The sequence below is a fragment of the Syngnathus typhle genome, linkage group LG12, assembly GCF_033458585.1.
Source record: "Syngnathus typhle isolate RoL2023-S1 ecotype Sweden linkage group LG12, RoL_Styp_1.0, whole genome shotgun sequence".
Classification (NCBI taxonomy): Eukaryota; Metazoa; Chordata; class Actinopteri; order Syngnathiformes; family Syngnathidae; genus Syngnathus; species Syngnathus typhle.
Genome location: NC_083749.1, coordinates 348,581 through 367,276, shown reverse-complemented (window position 1 = coordinate 367,276; position 18,696 = coordinate 348,581). Strand labels below are relative to the sequence as shown.

The following is an 18,696-nucleotide window of genomic DNA, read 5'->3' as shown; positions in this document are numbered from 1 at the left end:
GGAGGAGGGAGGGAGGGAGGTAATGGAGGAGAGGGAAGGAGGGGTGGTCCAACTGGCACGCGCGCAGCAGAGATGAATGACTACAAAAGCAGTAGAGGTCAATTAGAATGGAGTGTTAAGCACTGAGAAGAAAAATATCAATATGTATATGAAAAAAAATTTAATATAATATTGTAATATACACATTTTACTTTCAAGGAAAAATTCCTTTTGGTTAGATATATTTTTGGGGACAATGTGTATTATTCTGTGAAAATCAAGTTGATGTTTTTTAAAAGAAAATTGTGTTTACAAAAGGACAAAATGTAAGAATAAAATTTTTTGTAAAAAAAATATGTTTAAGATTTTTTGCTCACAATAATACATTTTCTTCCCAAAATATAACGTGATTCTTTTAAGCTGTTCCTCTTTTGTGGCATCCGTGTGTGAGCACTGCCGGAGGAAGAATGAAGCGGCGCGCATTTTTACTGAAAGACGGCCTGATGGCTGAGTCAAAAATGGAAGGAAAGAAGGAGGAAGAGGGTTTAAATTTAGGTCCCTGACAGATTTTTCTGTTCGGCTCACAGGCGTACTGCCATTACTAACCTCTTTCATCACCCTCCTCCTCTTCTTCCCCCTCCCTTCTCCCTCCCTCCCCGCCGCTTGCTCACTTAGTGCCGCAGCCTCGTAGCGAAGAACCACGAGGCCCTGATTAGTTCCGTGTTTATGAGCGATATGAAAGCGGGCGCGCAGAAGGCCATTATTGCCTCGTCCATCCGTCCCTCCGCCGCGAACATGACGACTTGTTTGTTCTAAACGACCTTTTCAAATGTCAGCGGGCATATTGTGCCGTGCACGTCTGCGAAGTTCCCGACTCGGAAATGGCATTCGCCATTGGACGTTGTCTTCCGTCCTTTATTGAACCACAAAAAGTACGTTTTGACATTTGTGTCACAAATCACTTGTCGCCATTGAAATGAATGGAATTGCCTGTAATCTGTTCCGACTTCCCAAAAAGTTAATTTTTTTATAAAAAATATAAGGCTATAATATTGCACAATATGAAAACATATAACAATTTAAAAAAATAAACACAATCTAAAGACATTCAACGATGTGAAATGAAATCCCGCCACATTCGGCAGGTGTTATTAGCTTTTCTTTTTCGGAAGGACAACACACGGAGCGAAAAGAAGTCATCTGACAGACTTGAAATATTTGCTCTTGTTGAAACAACAAAGAAAACGCCACGGGATTTGCTCGGTCCGGTTAACATGCAAGTGACGTTCGCGCTACACAAACACAGCTAGCGAGCGCTAACTGTTGTTTTGCGACGCGTTTGCTTACAGGCTCTTCGATTATACTACAGAGATTAGATGGTGACGATGGCGTCTGTCCGCTTTACCCACGCTAATACCAATGCACACATGTGGACGTGACGTGACGCTCGCTGGAGCTGAGATGGCGGTCGGGGACACGGGTGATACATCTTGCCCTAGGCTTGGTGCTCAAGTCACAAAACTTTAATCCTTGCAAAAACATTTGCTCGCTCAGCCACGAGGGAAGAAGCAGCGGCCTGCCTTTTCTTCCAATCTCTGGTGTTCGGCAATCCCGCCATCTGTCCTTGCTGAGATTCAGGATGATTAGCGAGTTTGGCTCCCCGCAAATTCACCCCCTCTCTTCTCCTCCCTCTTATTCTGAGCCAAATAAGCCATTTCCAAAAAAGGCAAGGTAGGGGTGAGAGCCTTCTCAACGCCTTCCTGGAATTCAGCCCTCGTAGCTTGTTTCACTTGGTAATTTGGTAATTTGTCATTTTTGCAAAATCTTAAACCGCCATGCCTGTAAAGACCCAAGAAGCCTGCCGTTTTATTTTATTTCTATTATTTAATATTACTATTATTTTTATATATATATATATATATATATATATATATGTATTTTTGATTATTATTTATTTATTTATTTTATTATTTCCAGGTGATTTTGCTCCTCCCCAGTTGTACTTCATAAACAGATCCATGCTACAACTTTGCTCCGTGTGTGTTGCGGAAGCTGCTACTACTTGGCAAGAATATTTATTCAGTGCGCTCTTGCCACCCCGGGTAGACTGCGAACGAGCGAGCGAGCGAGCGTCAGTGCGCCTGCCGAGTGCATTGCGTTCCGGGCTGCTCATTTGCATGGTCTTCATCAGCACGGCACAACGTCATTAATAATGCAGCGCCTGGGAGGGAGGGAGGTAGGGAGGGCGCGTGGGCCGCAACACTTGTTTGCGTGCCAGCGTGTCTTTTATATAACTGCGGCAAACGCCAGCGCTGACAGACTCTCACCTTTTAGAGCTTCTTGCATTTCAACTAGCTTTCTCACTTAGCACCCTAGAGCCCTTTTTTTTTTCTTTGAATGAATTGATCCAAACAAAGAAATTGTTGCGAAAGCCATCTGACCTTAAACAGATCTGCTTTTTTTGAAAAGTGCTATTTCCTTTTCCTCTTTCACAGCCGCGGTGGATAATTCTATGCCATGAATGATGAATCAAGCGTGGCAATCTCATTGTTCCACTTTTTTGACGTGAGCAAAAATAAAAAAAAGCAGCATACGCTTCGCTTTAATGAGGAATATACTCAGCGCAAACTGGACCAACTCGCGCTCGTTTGTCAGCCTGTCAACGTTTTTTTTTTACGTTTCCGGCGGGTGCAACAGAGCGACGACGACGGCGGCACAGGTGCGCTGTCGCCAAGAACGAAACCCAGCTGGAAATCCGACGTGATATCTCGCTCCGTCGTGTGTGGCCCTTATCCCGACCACCTGCGGGCTTTTTGTGTGAATCCGAAAAAAATACAGCATACAAGTGAGCCGGTTAGGAGCAACAATCGGGACAAAAAAAAATCCTCACTGCACCAAAATGGCCACCAGTGCTTATTTAAAGGAGACAAAATGTCTGAAAGAGTTCCCCGGTGTCTCAATAACAACTTTGTGGCTTGCTTTCATCAAAACAACCCGAGGGTCAACAATTTATTGCACAATTACAACTCGCTTGCTAAAACTAGCCGCTCGCATATTGCCAAGAGATGGCCAACTATATTTGCAGATATACGACCACCAAACTTTTCGACGTGACGTTTGTTCTTCACCAATTGCGTCACTTTTGCGCGAAGCCGTCCAGTCGCTCTTCTCCGCAGTCGGCGGCGGCGACTGATGCAACGTAAAGCCGCGGCTGCGGTAAACTGACAGAAAAGGGGACAGTGGGAAACCTCCAGGGGGGGGCGACGGACGGTAAATTGGCTCTGGAGGGAAAGAGGGAGTGTTGAGTCAAGGCGGCGGATGATGAGCCCGCAGGAAAGCGTCGGCGGCGACACGTTACAACCGGAGGCGACTAATTGAGCGGTGTGTGCTGACCATGTGACCGTGTGTCGCAGGTTGTTTTCACACGACGAGTCTTTGGTCTTGGGTGTTGATGGAAAACTAAAAACACCTGGTGCGGTTCAGTTGCGCAGGTACGAACGAGGAGTAACTTTCGTTTCACCGTGTCGAAAGTTTTACAGTCGAAGACAGCTCAGAATTTATCGAGGCGCCCCCCCCCCTTCAGATTAGGACTTTTTGTTTTGAAAAAAACCCCAAAAGCATCGAGGGCGGCGAGGGAAGCGAACGAGATATTTTTGATGTGTCAATACGCCACCCGAGGCGACCGTGTTTCTTTCCCCTGCAGCAAGGCAGGTAACAACGTCGGCTCGACGCGTGGCATAACAAGTCGGAGCAGAGATCATTAACATGCGTAAAAAAAAAAAACATCGGAACTATTGTTTGCGCTGTCATCGGGGGTTACAAACAACGGAGACTTCTTGAGAGCAGGGGGAAGAAAAAGAAAAAAGGCAGACTTAAAATAGAGCAGCCGCAGCTCATCCTTGGCTGACTTGGCATTGGAGCAGCAAAAAGGGAATATTTAACAAAAGTCACTTTGAGGTTCCGCTCGACAGGAGACGCTTTGTAGGGCCGCTGCCGAATGTAGCCTTGATTTAATGAGATGGTGGGCCAGAAGGGAAAGCAGATGGTCCTGAGCCCGTAACCCTCCTCGAGCACGTTTGAAGCCGAGAGCGCCCTCTCGCTCGGAGACCGGCCCAAAGAGAGCAGGAACGGGCCGACGTTGTTGTCGGGGGCGAAGCAATTTCAGTATCTTGGGCTTTTTTTTTTTTCTAAAAGTAAACTTGCATGTCGATATATACATCACATGAAACAAATGTAATCTCCATCTTCTGTGTAGACCTCTCTCGGCGCTAACGTGTGCATGCATCATATTTTAGTGCCCTCGTTTGCATGGGCAAATAACACGCAGCGAATTCTCTTTTTCTGTTTATTTGTTCGGGAAATGATTTAATGGGGAATAAAAAAAGCTCGCACTTGAAGACGTGCGCAGAATTTACGGTTTAATCAGCGGCCGTATTGGCGATACGTCACTTTGTGTGTTTATTCTTAACTTTATGACATCTTGATTGACGGCGACCGTCGTCTAATTAGACCGGAAAGATGGTAGCGTTGCATTTCTTCTTCTTTTTTATGGATCTCTTACAATCCTGATTCGTTGATTCTACACAAAGTGCATTTATGAACAACATATTTTCACAATCTCCACTTTTTGAATGATTTTTGTACACGTGTAATATATGCAACACTGGATCTACAGACATCATCAAAATTCGAATGCCTCATTTAAAGAGTGTCGTGGGTTCCGATTCGACAGGTCAAGAGGAGGGAATTTGGGCTTGGCCGCGTTCCCCCTCGAGCCGGCGCCTAGCGTAATTGCTTTGAGCCGGAGGAAACTCGCTTATCAGAAGTCTGGTCCCGTCGCCGCTGACCCACTTGCATGCCAATCAGATAAGCGGCCAAATCGGCAGCGTTGCACGTCGTCTGGAATTTAATAACGGGCTTTTCCGCTCCAAGGGGCTTCCAGATTGAACAGCGTCGATGCGCCGCCGTGATAAAGCTCTCGCCGCCCGGGCCTCGCCAAGGCCAGTCGGGCCCTGGCTTGTTAAGGCATGGCTGAATTTCATCATCATACCTGCAAGTGACTTTTTTTTCCCCCCCCCATCCGTGACCATGTCACCAAAAATGCTGATGTAATACCTCTTTGTACCAGCAGGTTCCTCTAGGTTAGCATCTTTTCAAATGAAAAACCACATTTACAATGAACCGTTGCTAGGTTAGCAACATCCAACGTTAGCTCCTTCTCCGGCGTTTGCAAACTTTTGGCCGTCAGTCAGGAAGCTCTGGGGAAAAAAACAATTCCGGTAAAATTCCGATTACGAGCGATATCTGCCGTCCAAATTCACTGATTGATTCAACAAAGACAAGGCAAAAGATCTCAACTCTTTATACTGAAATGGCATTGTTTACACTTACATTTGTGATGTATATTTTTTATTTGTTTTATTAAATAATACAATAAATATATAACGGTGACGACAACAAGAGAGCAAACTTAACCATTTCATGCATACAGATGAGTTTTAATGCTTCAAAAGACATACAAAGGAGTGGATGGCCACGGTAAACTTTGATTTATTGACATTTTGAAAACGAAAAAAAAAAATGGAGAAAAAAACTGATTTTTTTTGTGTCCGTATACAGGTTGAAAAAACGGCAAAAGAAAAAAAAGGTAAAAAGAGAACAGAACAATGGCAAAGCATTTGGAGAAATTGTTCAAGTCACATATTTGTTGATTCATTTTTATTGGTTTGAAAAACTATGAAAGTGTGGAGGGCTGTAGAACATTCTGTGGTAAGACACTAGCGGTCATAAGCGTAAGAGAGTGCAAAAACCTGTTTCAGAAGAAGAAAAAAGCACCTTTCCCCAGTCCAAATGTTGACTTTAAAGCTCTATTTTTCTTTTGGCATGCTTTTTCGTCACACACATCAACAAACAACAACAAAAATGCTCTTTGGATTATTTTTTGTCACTTTGATTTGTTCCCGTGTTGCGAGGAAAAAAAAAATGAAGGTTCAAAAATGCAGCAAAAAAGATCCACGAGGAAAAACATAGTGTAGCACCACAGAAGAGAAAAATAGCACCGAAGTTCTTCCGATTTTCGGGTGACGTCATCCGATTTTTATTTCTTTTAGTTTGTTTGTTGCAGATTGTTTGAGCTCTTCTTTCCTTTTACTTCCATTCTTAACAAACAAGAATCCCAATTTTTTTTTATGTCCCTCGTTTGTTTTTGTTTTTTTTAAATCTGTCAAATTCCCTTGTCAATGTTGATGACGATGTCATCGCCGTATCCGCCCAGTCAATTGAGTCACATGCGCGATTTGAAGCCAGTAGAGCAATAAAACAAACACCAGCATCAATATACAGAATGTACTTACAAACATAAAAATTATTTATATATTTATATATATTTATAAAAAAAAAAAAAAAAAAAAAAGGGCAGGAAGAGGAAGGGACAATTATGCACAAACAAAGCTCCCAACAATAAAGTGAAGAATGAGCGCGACAGGAAGTAGGAGGAGCCAAAATGGAGTCCGTGGCAGGAGACCGTGCGATCATCCGGTTTCAAAACTTGCATGTGGTGGAGAAGAAGACACACTGAGGTTTCAAGGTTATTTCCTCTCATCCTTCAGAATTTTGCTTTAGGGAGGAAAAAAAACCAACCCAAAAAAAAATTTATTTTTACAAATAGAATTGTCCTCGAAACAAAAAATAAGTGTCGCTTGTTTTTCTTTCAATTTGCCTCCATCTTTTGCTCAGTCTTTAGCCGACGAAGCAGACAGGGCCCACTTCGAAACCGAACTTCTGCGTGGGGCTGCCAAAGTCGTTGAACATGATGTCCACAAATGGCACCTGCTCCACCTTGGGAGTGTTGATCTCCAGTACCGTCCTGTCGTAGCCCTTTTTCAGCTGACAGACACACAAAAAATTGACTTAAAGCCGCGTACACGCATAGCAAGAATCTACGGCGCCGTCCTCGGCTTACCGCGCAGCCGTCAACCACGGCTCGGATGTAGGGGTTGTTGTCGTAAGACATCTCCTCGTCGTTGGAGCCCAGGAAGCGAATGGCCTTGTCGTAGTTGTCGCCGTCCTGGTCGTGCCAAGCCACGGACTGGTGACAGCTGTACGTCAGGTTCTGGCGGGCGCCGGCGCTCAGCAGGCGCATGAAGGTCATCTGGACCACGCCGATTGGGTTTCCCTCAGCGTCCACGTAGGAGAGCTGCGACCCAAAGGGACAGCGCGAGTCGTTGTTGAAAGAATTAACGTGAGCTAATGTTGCAAAAACGTATCAAAACAAATATGCTAATTGTCTCTCAATGCAGCAAGTACCCTAATATAATATACATATCTATATTTCTATTTGAGCAATTTTGCATAGGTTTTGCAGTGAGCCAGAACCCGTTAGCATGAAGAGACAGCTTGTGCCCTGACTCTGATCTGTATACCAACCATGAGAAATCCATTAAGGTCCACATTACGGCTTGGTCTTTCCCGGCACACTTACTGGGCGCATGCGGAGTGGCAGCCATTGGAGCAAAGCATCCTCTTGTCTCCACGTCTTCTCCATGCACTTTTATTCATTCATTCGTTCGCATGCATCTCCTGAGCCACAGTAGCCACACCACCACTGACTCGGTGACCACTTTAGTGGTTGACTCTAGTTCAAGCTTTTTGTTGTAACCCGCATGAAGCTTGGCGAGCATTAAACTAGCAAACAGAGACTTTGGTTTACCTGTTCAGCCGAAAAACCAAAGCCGTCCATTTGTCCCGGTTCTGCTGTTGGACTGAAGGAGCATGCGTCTCATGCCAAGTCATGCGTCACCATTCCCGTCATAACAGTCAAGCCGTGTGCGCCGCAATTATTGTACATACACTACTCGTAAAAAGCCGGCGATGTTCGACTTTCAGGTGAAATTTCAGGATTAAGCCAAAGGTCACTATAACCTTGAAATATGTATTTATTCGTTCATCCTGAAATTTCACTCCAAAGCCCCGCCCTTTTCTGAGTAATGTACTGTACTTGAGGTGCAGTACCATAACCATGCATAGCCTGGGGGCCCACGCAAGCCCAGCCTGGGCCGCAGGCGGGGGGCCACTTACCAGGGAACCTCTCTTGTAGTGACTATACCATGTGCCTGGTGAGTCTTTGGGCCATTTTGCCATTTTGCTCTGTAAAAACCATATAACAGGCATTCAGGGAAAGGGAGTCGGTAAAGTCCTGCTTACCAGTTTACCACGTTTGAATTCACTGAACCAGGAGCCGGGGTTCTCCTTTAACCACGAGGTGAGTCTAGCCTGGGGGGGAGGGGCACGGATCGACAGGAAGGAAAAAATGGTTAGTGTTGCCCATGAGGGAGAGATGATGAGTTCACCCTTCATGCTTGTCCTTTGAGGGGGGTGGGTATGGGGAGTCCGCACCTGCCGGAATGGTCCGGAGTGGCACGGTGCTGTTTTAGTCTGAACAAACTGCAGTCGGCAGCTAATTGCTGCTGTAAAAATTGCAGCATACACAGAGATGAACGAAGACAGCAGGGCCCGCTGGGGGCTTTGCCGTGTTGCTATTTAAAGACTAGCAAACCTCAGATGGATGAAGCTATGGCGCCGTCTTAAAAATGGCATCATAGACTTAATGCGTTAATGAGTGATGCTTCGGGAAGCCAACCATTTTATACAATGTGGAAGGAAACTTGTGAAAGATCTCGACCGATACCCGTAGGACTAAAAGGTGAAGAAGTGGCAAAGATAACCAGCCAAGAAAGTTATGGAAATGAAGACAATGAGATTCGTGTCAAGAGTGACCAGAAAAGATAGAATAAGAAATGAATACATCAGATGTTGGTGAAGGTACCCCAAGTTTCAAAGAAAGTACTGGACAGAGGTGGATTGGACATGTAATGAGGAGAACTTAAGACTGCATCTCAAAGGGGAAATGGAAGTAAGACCAAGAAACAGATGGCGAGGATGTATCAGATCAGATCTGAACGAGAGACGTGGATCAAAGGAACGGCCTTAAAAGGAACGTTGGACAAGGCTCAAATGGGGAAAAACTGAAAAGACAAAGAGGTGCATCAGGCAGTCACCCATGCAAATTGTATGCCGTAAAAATACCAGAACACCCAGCTGTACCGAAAGTGCTCGACTAATAACGCAAAGTCTTGACAGCGCTGGATGTCTTTTCCTCTTCATTATTCCCGCCTTAAGCAAACCGGCGCCGCTCCTCTGCTGGGTTGGTATTGCTTGTGGGTGTTGGGGGAGTGGGGTGCTTGGCCTCATTAAAATGGCCGCCACGCAGCGCATCCACCCGACAGACGGATTGCACCGCCGCTTTCGTCTTTACGTACTGAAGCAAAAACGAGTTAAATTGTCTCGGGCTCAGTGTCGTTCTACTGAGAAATGAAGAAAGGCAAGAGAATGTACAAGTGAGGGGAGACTGCTAGAATGGTAAAGGCGCCCGCGGCCCCTCCTTCACAGATGCTCCATGTACTCTAATGGAGGCTGGTAACATGGGTACCAGAGCGAAAATAACACCGTTTACTGTCAAAATCACTGCTCTGATTATGTAGTCGTAGAGTTGCTCGCACGGGAGTCTCGTTACCCCTTCCGTTGAAGCCCAGGCTAAAATTAGTAACGGCCCTACTCACCCCTTCAGACTTCTTGTCAGGGAAGATGCAGCTCTCGCCACCGGCTGTGAAGTTACAGTAAACCTTGAAGGAGTCCCGAGAGCAGCCCTGGTTGGGATCGATCCAGTACTCGCCTGTGCAGTCAGAAGGCGTATGAGATTTACTTGTGCATTGGCACGAGCAGAGTCAAGAGTAGCTTGTGTGCCTTTGAGGGGCGTGGCCGAGTTAGCGACATGAGGAACTTGGCCGGTTGTTTCGGAGAAGCAAATACCAACCGTCAGGGAAGTCAGGGTGGCACAGCTGCAAGTCTTTGCAGGTGCGGGCGGGATTGGCCTGCGTGCCCAGCGGGTGCTTCATCTGCTCGATCTCCAACTTGAGTGAGTTGAGCGAGCCGAAGATCTCCTCCATGCCGTCATCGTAGTCCTTGTAGTTAGCGTCCGCTGCCTCGTCGTCCATCATCTGGCTAGCGTCGATGTTTCTGCGCGAGCGGCCCTTAGTGGAGGCCTGGAGGGGCAGTGGGTGGATGACATCGCCTGGGGGGCCCTGTTACAAAGACAGGAAGGATTCGTCCAGTGGTACTCAAATGTTTGAACTGTGGCTAAAACCTTTTTTTATCCAGTCATCAGAATCATTAGCATCTAGCTGGTGAAGAATTCTTGCCTTACCGGAGGGCCTGGAGTTCCCGGTGTACCAGTTTCTCCCTTTGGTCCAGTTTGACCCTAAAAAAGAACAATCACAGGAACCCTCAATCATACCGCATTTGAAAGTAGTTTGCTTTTAGTCGTCCGATAACTTACAGATGACCCTTTAGCACCTTTGGGACCGGGAGGACCCTGACGACACAAAGTTGATAATGTTACCCCTAATTTCATTCAACGAGACAATGTAACATATGGACGGCGGAGTCTTACGGGTAATCCAGGTGGACCAAGGGGACCAAGAGGACCAGAAGGACCAGCAATACCCTAAACAAAAACAGATGATGATATAATTGCTGAAGTGGTTTGAGTTGTTTGAGTAACGAGCTAAGGGGAGCAAGGACACACTGGAAGGATGACATCTCCACGACGACCTTTCGTTCACTCACATTGTCTCCTTTGGGGCCAGAAGTTCCCGCTGGACCGGGAAGACCTCTGTCGCCCTTTTCTCCCTGCTCGCCAGGAGGTCCAATAAGACCGATGAGACCTGGGTGGCCCTGAGGAGAGAGAGCACACAGCTAGTCAATAACAGGCCAGCCCAGACATTAGCGCCATCATACATCTAACTGCCAGCCAGTGCTCTAATGGTTTGATGGCTACGGGCAAACAACACAGCTGATCAATTGGATAGGAAATGAGTCCATTAGTCTTTGTTGTTATGGTTTGTGGCCTCACCTTTTCTCCTTTGATACCAGAGTCTCCTTTCAAACCAGGTAAGCCCGGAGGACCCTGTGATTGTGAAGGAGGGAACAGTCTGAGTAGTATCCGGTTCACAAACCCACCAACCCACTTGTCAAAGTTAAACTCACCATTGGCCCGGGAGGTCCGTCTGGACCAGGAGAACCTGGTAGACCTTGTTCCCCCTGGTCATAAAACACAAGCAGTGATGTTGGGCTCACGAGAATGCAGAATTTAGTTTTACGCAAAATTAACACTTACAACAGGGCCAGGGATTCCCCTCAGGCCTTCAGAACCGGGTTTTCCTGGAGATCCTTGAGGCCCAACAGGACCAGTCTTTCCTTGAGGTCCTTCTAATCCGGCCTCTCCCTTTTAGTACGCACACAAAATCACAGAAATGAATTTAGCTTCGGCTCAGGCTGCTCAACCTTGACCATCAACAGTCAGATTTATTGAGTGTGCAGTCGCCTTGACTAAATTGAAGGTGGTACTTTTTTTAAATGCAAATCTACATTTTGAACACATGCTTTTATCTTTTACCTTGGCTCCCTTCTCCCCTTGCCTTCCTTCAGGTCCCGTCACTCCAGGCGGACCCTGTTTGGTTAAACACGGCACAGATTATTGTGTTGGAATATGATGGGACGTCGAACAATGGTACGGGAAAAGCGTACTCACTCTCTTTCCTGGTGGTCCAGAGGACCCAGACTCTCCAGTAGGTCCCGGGGAACCCTAATTCAAAAAGTTATAAAATGAACCGTGCAAAAGAATGTAAGTGGGATTTCTAAACAATCATGGCACTCACAGCCTGACCAGCCTCTCCATCATCTCCCTTGTCACCAGGTGGACCATCTAAGCCCTGCACAACACAACCAGAAACAAGCCGTTTAGTTAAGTAGCCCGCAATAATTAACAGAGTTCGCTCAGTTGGAGTTTGGATGTCATACGTACAGCCGGACCAGGCTCTCCAGGGGGACCTGGATCACCAGGGAAGCCGCTTGGACCCTGAAAGTTACCACAGTCGCCTTAAAGCACATTTCTATGCAAACTGTGATAAGATGGATCAAGATGGGAACTTACAGGGCTGCCTTTGGGACCATCGTCTCCAGGGGGACCCTTTGGTCCAGGTGGTCCAGCAGTACCCGCCGGACCGGCCTCTCCCTTTTCTCCACGCTCTCCTCTGGGTCCCTGGATTCATACAAGCACAAATGAATATTCAGAGCACTTTTAATTTGTTGTTCCCGGCGTGAATGTCAGTGACAAAGTTACTCACCGGTAGACCACCATCTCCCTGAAGACCCGGCTCTCCGGTCTCCCCAGCATCTCCCTGTCGAGAGATATTTCAGATTTGTTGACAGTCCCATTTTCCGGAGAGATTCAATAATAGCAACTCTTGTGCTAGTTCAGCGCAGAATGAAGCCTATTGTCATTTTTATGAATGAAGACCCCATCTTGTGGCTTTACATCCCCTCTGGGCCTAACTGCTTCTTATCTGCTGACAACAGTCCAAGTGCCAGCATGACTGACAGCGACTCAGCACGGTATTATGCTGATGTTCCGCCTCGTAAAAGTGCCATTTGGGTGGAAGTGTCATTAGCCCGAAGAGCGATGTGAGAGCGGGGTGTTGTCATTTCGCATGGGAGAAGATTGAGCTATCAGAGACCTGTGAGAGGCATTTCTCAAGCTTCCCTCTCTGTGGTTAATAATACAAAGTCATTTTTTCCTTGACAAACCCTTTTCCATACGCCCTTGACTTTTTATGCTAACGCTACTGTAAACTCTTCCGACACGGAATGGGGGCTTGAAGCTCGGCCTGGTAAAATTGCCATCATGGGAGGTGGTAACTTGTAACGAGGTCCTTTTAGTCTTTGAGGTAAATGCCAGCACTCGTCAAGACATTCTTTTTTTTATCACAGGAAGGGTGGTGAACATTATTTCTTCATTATCATCGTTTCAAACTTTTCTTTGGCCAATCACAGGAGCGTCACTGCGTGACACTATTTTCACGGAGCCTCAACTGACTTAGGGGATTAATGACGGCATTCGTCACCCGACAGATGCGAGTTGTTTGTCGTACCGACAGAGCGGCCATGCAAACTGTTTGCAAACAACAAAGTGTCCTCTTAAATCAAGTCAACTCCGGCGACATGGCGCTCGCTTGTTTGCAATTCTCACCCCCGTCTGGGGGAAAGGAAGAAGGATGGGGAAGTGAGATTGTCATTTGCCACAATCCATCTCCGCAAATGGAGTGGAATTGCAGTACGGCCAGTCGCGACAAGGCACCAACTTGTCAGATTCCCAGGAGAGGAAACAACTTTTGGAAATGTGCAAAAAATGTGCAAACTCGCCGAAGGAAGAAAAGTGTGGGGGGCAAAGTAAGCGGACAACAACAGAAGAAGCTTACTTTCTCGCCAACAGCACCGGGGTTGCCAATGCCACCGGGAGGTCCCTGAGGGCCATCGGCACCAGGGGGTCCGGAGGGGCCTCTTGGTCCAGGCGGGCCAGGTGGACCCTAAATGAAAAATTGTAATTAGCACAAATCCCACAATTTGTTGTTCTCACTCTCACCACATGACATATTTTAAGTCACTTACCATCTGACCAACATCGCCTGTTTCTCCTTTTTCGCCAGGTGGACCGGGCAAGCCCTGTGGAAAACAAGAATTGAGTGTCAATAAATCACAGTGGTGCATGGGAATTCCCTAACAGGTCTATTTTTTCTCTCACCTGCAGTCCGACTGGACCTGGGGGTCCGGGGAAGCCTCTGGATCCTTCGTCTCCCTTCTGGCCAAACAAACCCTGCTGACCTCTGGGACCAGGCTCACCATCTGCTCCCTTCACGCCCGAAGCAGATAAACAGGTCAGTTGCCAATTTAGCACTGACTGATGCACGAAAATCAAGATACTCACAACTGGACCAGGAGCTCCAACTGGTCCTTGGGGTCCGGTAGGGCCTGGGGGACCCTGTTGGATTTGAGGGACGTGTTAATGAATGATAACTGATGATGAAAATTCATGTAAAGATCATATGAACTCACATGTTCGCCTTTGTCACCTTTGCCTCCTTTCTGACCGGGCTCTCCAAGTTCTCCCTGAGAAACAAAGCCGTCACTCGTTACAAAGTTGACCCAGAATTTTTTTATGCAAAAATGTAGATGGAATGAACGCAAGGACAGAAGTCTTTAGAGGCTATTTTGAAATGTCCCACCTTGTCCCCATCCTCTCCGGGTGGTCCAGGGGGCCCCCCGGGTCCTGGTAGACCAACTGGTCCTTGGATACCATCTCTTCCGGCTGGGCCTTGAGGTCCTTTCTCTCCCTGTTAAATTTCAGGCATCAAGACTCGATCTGGCACTTTCATAGTACCTATAAAACTTGAATTATTTTCAACCAAATTGGAATTGGAGGGACGTTACCTGAACAAATGTTTCATTTTTGGGTTATCAAGACTTTCTTACCGGTCCGCCTTTCTCTCCTGCGGGGCCTGGGGGCCCTTGGGGGCCGGGGCGTCCGGGCAGTCCTGTTGGTCCGGCGGGTCCAGCGGGACCACGTTCGCCAGGAGAACCCTGTAGCACACAGTGTCGACATTCATCCAAAGAAAAAAATTGTTGTGGTGCAATAAAACTAACATCAGGATTTTGTTAATCACAATAAGCAAAGTATTGACAGCCAGGATGGATGCCAGATGCAGAGGTACTTACAGCTGGGCCAGGTGGGCCGTTTGGACCCTCATTGCCTTTCAGACCATGAGCCCCCTGCAAACACAAGCAGAAGTTTTACCACACAGCACAGGTCGTCTTTGAAAAAGGATTATTTCTTGCTCGATATCACCGTGTGAGCAGATTACATAACAAGCAGTGCTTTGTGCGCGGAATTCTGAACAAACAAGGCGGGATCACGTCGTGCTTCTTATCAAGCCTACGCAAGGTCTCGCCGGGCTTTTGATAGCCCACGAGCGTTACGTAATGACAACGCAGGAACAAAATGATACTGACCACAGGGCCGGGGAGGCCTCGTTCGCCGGTGAAGCCTCGCAGGCCAGGTGGGCCATCTTTACCGGCGGGGCCAGAAGGTCCGGGGTCGCCCTGCGGAGATGGTGGGAAGGGTGGCGTGGGGGTAGTTATGTTGTCGGTGAATAACAGAGCAAATGTTAAAACCGAATTCTGGTTCCATTGGGGTCTTACCTTAGCGCCTTCCTTCCCAGCAGCTCCGGGAAGACCCTGCTCACCAGGTGGACCTGGGGGTCCCGGGTGGCCACGATCTCCCATTGGTCCAGTCTCGCCTGTTGGTCCCTACAAAATCACAAGCAATTGCTTCATTAGGAAAACCTATTTTAAAATTCCAATTTATGGGATTAATTTTTATCTCAAAGGTTCCATTGTCCAAGGGCACGCCCTCACCTGAGGTCCGACCACACCTGGAGGACCAGGAGGGCCAGTCTTTCCTTGGAATCCCTGCGGGTTGCAGGAAAAGACAAATAGATGAAGAGTTTTCATGTGACTAGTCTGATAAAGTGACGATTTCCTTCTGGCGACCACTCACAGTCTCTCCTCTCTGTCCAGGGTGTCCAGGAAGTCCGTCTTTCCCGGCAGGCCCCTGAGGAACACATTACAGCACCACACATTACACTACAGTAAGTGGACGGCTAAATCTGTTTTCACTTTTGTCAAGATGGTGCAAGAATTTTAAAGACATTTAAAAAAAAAATGCATCTCAGAATACAGTCGGAACACAAAGTAGGTCAAAACTGAAAGGGCTGATTACTTACAGGTGGGCCCTTTGGTCCTGGGAATCCGGTTGGTCCCTGAGGTCCTGGCAGACCCTAACACACGAACAAAAACACTTATGAAGGAAATATTTGGAAATATTCATTTAAGATCTCAGGAAGTCACCTACCCGCTCGCCGAGAGGTCCTGGAGGTCCGTCGGTCCCTGAGGTGCCCTGCCGACGAGAAGTTGAACATTTCCGTTAGAGTATATTAAAAATGATAATGAATATCATAAAAGATGTCCATTCAAGCATAGATTTGACATTTGAAAGTAAAAGTTTTACGTGCTTTTGGTCCAGCTTTTCCCGTAGGTCCTCTTGGGCCTCTCTCACCTCGAGGGCCCTGCGGAAAACAACGAACAGTTACACATCACGGCGACACCCCGCCAGGATTCATTTTAGCCGTCCGAGGTGCCAAGATGGCCGGCCATCTGTTAGCGTCACGACTCTGCTGACTAAGACACTCACCGTCGGTCCTCGCTGGCCACGAGGGCCCGACTTTCCCGCCGTTCCCTGTGGAAAACAAAGCAAGTGAGTAAACTGCTTTTTTTTTTCTCTTTCAAAATTATTTCCTGAGAAATGTATGCTATGCTAACTGCGTTATCATTCGCTATGCCCCTTGGTTACTTTACATTTTCGTATTAGTTCCACGCTTTGTTTTAATATTATCCTACGCCACAAGAGTTGCACATACCCGAGTTCCTTTCTCTCCGTTAGCTCCAGGGAAGCCTTGGAAACCTTGAGATCCCTATGAAGAAAAACGAGAATTAGTTTACAAGTCTTATCCCGCCAATTAAATGAGCAATTGTTACCTTTGGTCCTTGTCTTCCTGGATATCCAGGCAAGCCGGGCACTCCAAGTTTGCCCTGTGACACGATACGCCCACATTAGCATTGTGTAGGCTACGTTAGCGTCCCGTGCTAGCTACACGACCGCAAGCATTTCTTACCTTCTCGCCAGATGGGCCGAGAGGACCGGAATCTCCGGGGAGACCTGAGCGACCTTTGGGTCCCTCTGGACCGTCTTCTCCTCTGGGTCCCGCTGCTCCAAGTTCGCCCTGAGTAGAAAAGGGCGAGGGCGAGCGTAAAACAAATGTCAGCATTTGAAAGCAACACACTTTTTTCCCTGCGTCTTTTAAGTTGGATTATCCTCTGATCTTTCAGATTGATCTCCGTGTTGTCTTTGAGGAAATGAAGGAAACCCTCCAGGGGACTTTGCGGGCTTCAAAGCGCCATTGATTTCTTTGTCGTCAATTTGAGTGGATGTTTTGGCGTTTGAAGTGCAAGCTGACACTTCCGTGTGAAAGATTGGCTCGAGGTTACGAGTCCAGTTTGAAGCCTACGACTCTAAGTTACGACTCGGACTACAAACGACGCGAAAAGTCTACGACTCGCTATTATGAACTGCCGTCAAAGGCCAGCGCTGAAGGTTAAAAAGCTACGACTCGGACATTTTGACTTAACGTGACAAGCTACAAGCAGCGGTACAACAAACAAGCAAGACTTACCCTGTCACCCTTGATGCCCATATCTCCCTTGAAACCCGGGAAGCCGTCTTCTCCCTGGCAACGAGAGCGGAGCTCAATTTAAATGGAAATTCTTCCAATGACACCCGGCCGGGGATGACAAACAACGCAGCATGAATAATCATTCACAAGTTGAGAATGATTCTCCCTTACCTTCTCTCCTTTAGTTCCTTTCAGGCCACGGACACCATCTGCTCCCTGAGACACAACAGCGTCGTCTTGTTATGCCAAATCTTGTTTCTCCAAAATATGTATTTGTCTTCTCGTAATGTTTCCTTTTATTGCATTTCCAGGATTACCCGTACTCATTTTCTGATTACAAACGTCGCTAATAGTGGGCGAATGGGCAACTCACCTTCACGCCTCGAGGACCGGGATAACCGATGGGTCCTTGAGGGCCGGCTGGTCCCTGAAGACAACCAACGGTAAGATTAATACTTGAAACACGCACACACACACACACACACACGTGAGTGTGAAGAAGTTACCATGTGTCCCTTCTCTCCATGAGGTCCTTCTTTTCCAGGGTGACCCTAAGAATCGTGACAGTCAAAAAATATCGTCTCATCAACACATAATGACAATCATAAAGACTTATCGTGATGGCCAAAGATCATCGTAAAGACATTCAATTATAATTGAAGGACATCATCAATCTTACTAGAGGACAAAATAAATGAAGTTTTTCATTTCGAAGTTTGCTCTTATCGCGCAAACTGCACTCGATAGCCGCGTGTATCAATCGAGAATGTATACACGCACGCACACGTTCCTTATTTGAGCCCAGAGAGTGTGGCGAGATTGGAAGGAATTGCAACGCTGATGGCTTTCCAGCGTTGCCACTTTGGAAAGGAAATGGATCCGAGATGAGGTGCAGGCCGGCGCCGGCAAACAAATGGAAGTGTAGGAAAAGAAATAAAGGAAGTGCATAGAGCTATTTGTGCTCTCCAGGCTAAGGAAGGATAAGGGAAAGAGGGAGGGCGTTGCGGGCACAATATTGAGTCATATGAATGGCTTTTTTTATAGCTGCAAAATTGACAATGGGTTGCTGGGGGCGTTGACATAATTCCAAAAAATGATGCAAATATGTCAATTTAAAATAAAGTCATGTGCTCCTAAAAATGTCTTTGGGAGAACGTGGTAAAACGGGGACTCACAGGTGGTCCGTCAGCTCCTGGCATTCCTGGCAAGCCGGGCTTACCGGTGGGACCCTGCAAGTACAAAAAAATATATATATATATATATGTCATGCTACGAGACGTAAATCTGCATGCGTTGGAAGAAACCAACTGCATTATTTAATAGTTGACTAATTAAAAAGTAGATGGGAGCTGTGTTTCACTTTTGCCTCAGAGGCACAGTGCGCTTATGACTTAGCGTTAGCATTCGCATTAGCATCCCATTAATGGATTGCAGAGGCGGCAGATTAATGCTTCAAACATAGTTAAGTTTTGCAAAG

General features: G+C 46.9%; 1 protein-coding gene across 2 annotated transcripts in view; it reads right to left on the bottom strand.

The window, feature by feature from the left end:
* Nucleotides 1-5,456: 5,456 nt before the first annotated feature.
* Nucleotides 5,457-18,696, bottom strand: part of col5a1 (procollagen, type V, alpha 1) — a 37,321-nt gene continuing 24,081 nt past the window's right edge. The window contains exons 26-67 of one of the 2 annotated variants that reach the window (XM_061292914.1): nt 18,395-18,448; nt 17,726-17,770; nt 17,593-17,646; nt 17,391-17,435; nt 17,220-17,273; nt 16,662-16,769; nt 16,525-16,578; nt 16,407-16,460; nt 16,181-16,225; nt 16,002-16,055; nt 15,842-15,886; nt 15,714-15,767; nt 15,488-15,541; nt 15,346-15,399; nt 15,130-15,237; nt 14,941-15,030; nt 14,647-14,700; nt 14,404-14,511; nt 14,157-14,264; nt 13,987-14,040; nt 13,859-13,912; nt 13,676-13,783; nt 13,543-13,596; nt 13,353-13,460; nt 12,222-12,275; nt 12,029-12,136; nt 11,900-11,953; nt 11,754-11,807; nt 11,627-11,680; nt 11,492-11,545; nt 11,213-11,320; nt 11,083-11,136; nt 10,949-11,002; nt 10,663-10,770; nt 10,487-10,540; nt 10,373-10,408; nt 10,241-10,294; nt 9,851-10,118; nt 9,597-9,709; nt 8,182-8,250; nt 6,941-7,174; nt 5,457-6,864 (exon numbers count right to left, since the gene is read on the bottom strand). In XM_061292914.1, the coding sequence (XP_061148898.1) occupies nt 6,718-6,864; nt 6,941-7,174; nt 8,182-8,250; nt 9,597-9,709; nt 9,851-10,118; nt 10,241-10,294; nt 10,373-10,408; nt 10,487-10,540; nt 10,663-10,770; nt 10,949-11,002; nt 11,083-11,136; nt 11,213-11,320; nt 11,492-11,545; nt 11,627-11,680; nt 11,754-11,807; nt 11,900-11,953; nt 12,029-12,136; nt 12,222-12,275; nt 13,353-13,460; nt 13,543-13,596; nt 13,676-13,783; nt 13,859-13,912; nt 13,987-14,040; nt 14,157-14,264; nt 14,404-14,511; nt 14,647-14,700; nt 14,941-15,030; nt 15,130-15,237; nt 15,346-15,399; nt 15,488-15,541; nt 15,714-15,767; nt 15,842-15,886; nt 16,002-16,055; nt 16,181-16,225; nt 16,407-16,460; nt 16,525-16,578; nt 16,662-16,769; nt 17,220-17,273; nt 17,391-17,435; nt 17,593-17,646; nt 17,726-17,770; nt 18,395-18,448 (3,297 nt within the window). In that variant the 3' untranslated portion in view covers nt 5,457-6,717. Of the gene's footprint in view, nt 6,865-6,940; nt 7,175-8,055; nt 8,125-8,181; nt 8,251-9,596; nt 9,710-9,850; nt 10,119-10,240; nt 10,295-10,372; nt 10,409-10,486; nt 10,541-10,662; nt 10,771-10,948; nt 11,003-11,082; nt 11,137-11,212; nt 11,321-11,491; nt 11,546-11,626; nt 11,681-11,753; nt 11,808-11,899; nt 11,954-12,028; nt 12,137-12,221; nt 12,276-13,352; nt 13,461-13,542; nt 13,597-13,675; nt 13,784-13,858; nt 13,913-13,986; nt 14,041-14,156; nt 14,265-14,403; nt 14,512-14,646; nt 14,701-14,940; nt 15,031-15,129; nt 15,238-15,345; nt 15,400-15,487; nt 15,542-15,713; nt 15,768-15,841; nt 15,887-16,001; nt 16,056-16,180; nt 16,226-16,406; nt 16,461-16,524; nt 16,579-16,661; nt 16,770-17,219; nt 17,274-17,390; nt 17,436-17,592; nt 17,647-17,725; nt 17,771-18,394; nt 18,449-18,696 lie in introns of both variants that reach the window. The other variant, XM_061292915.1, reaches the window with a different exon arrangement.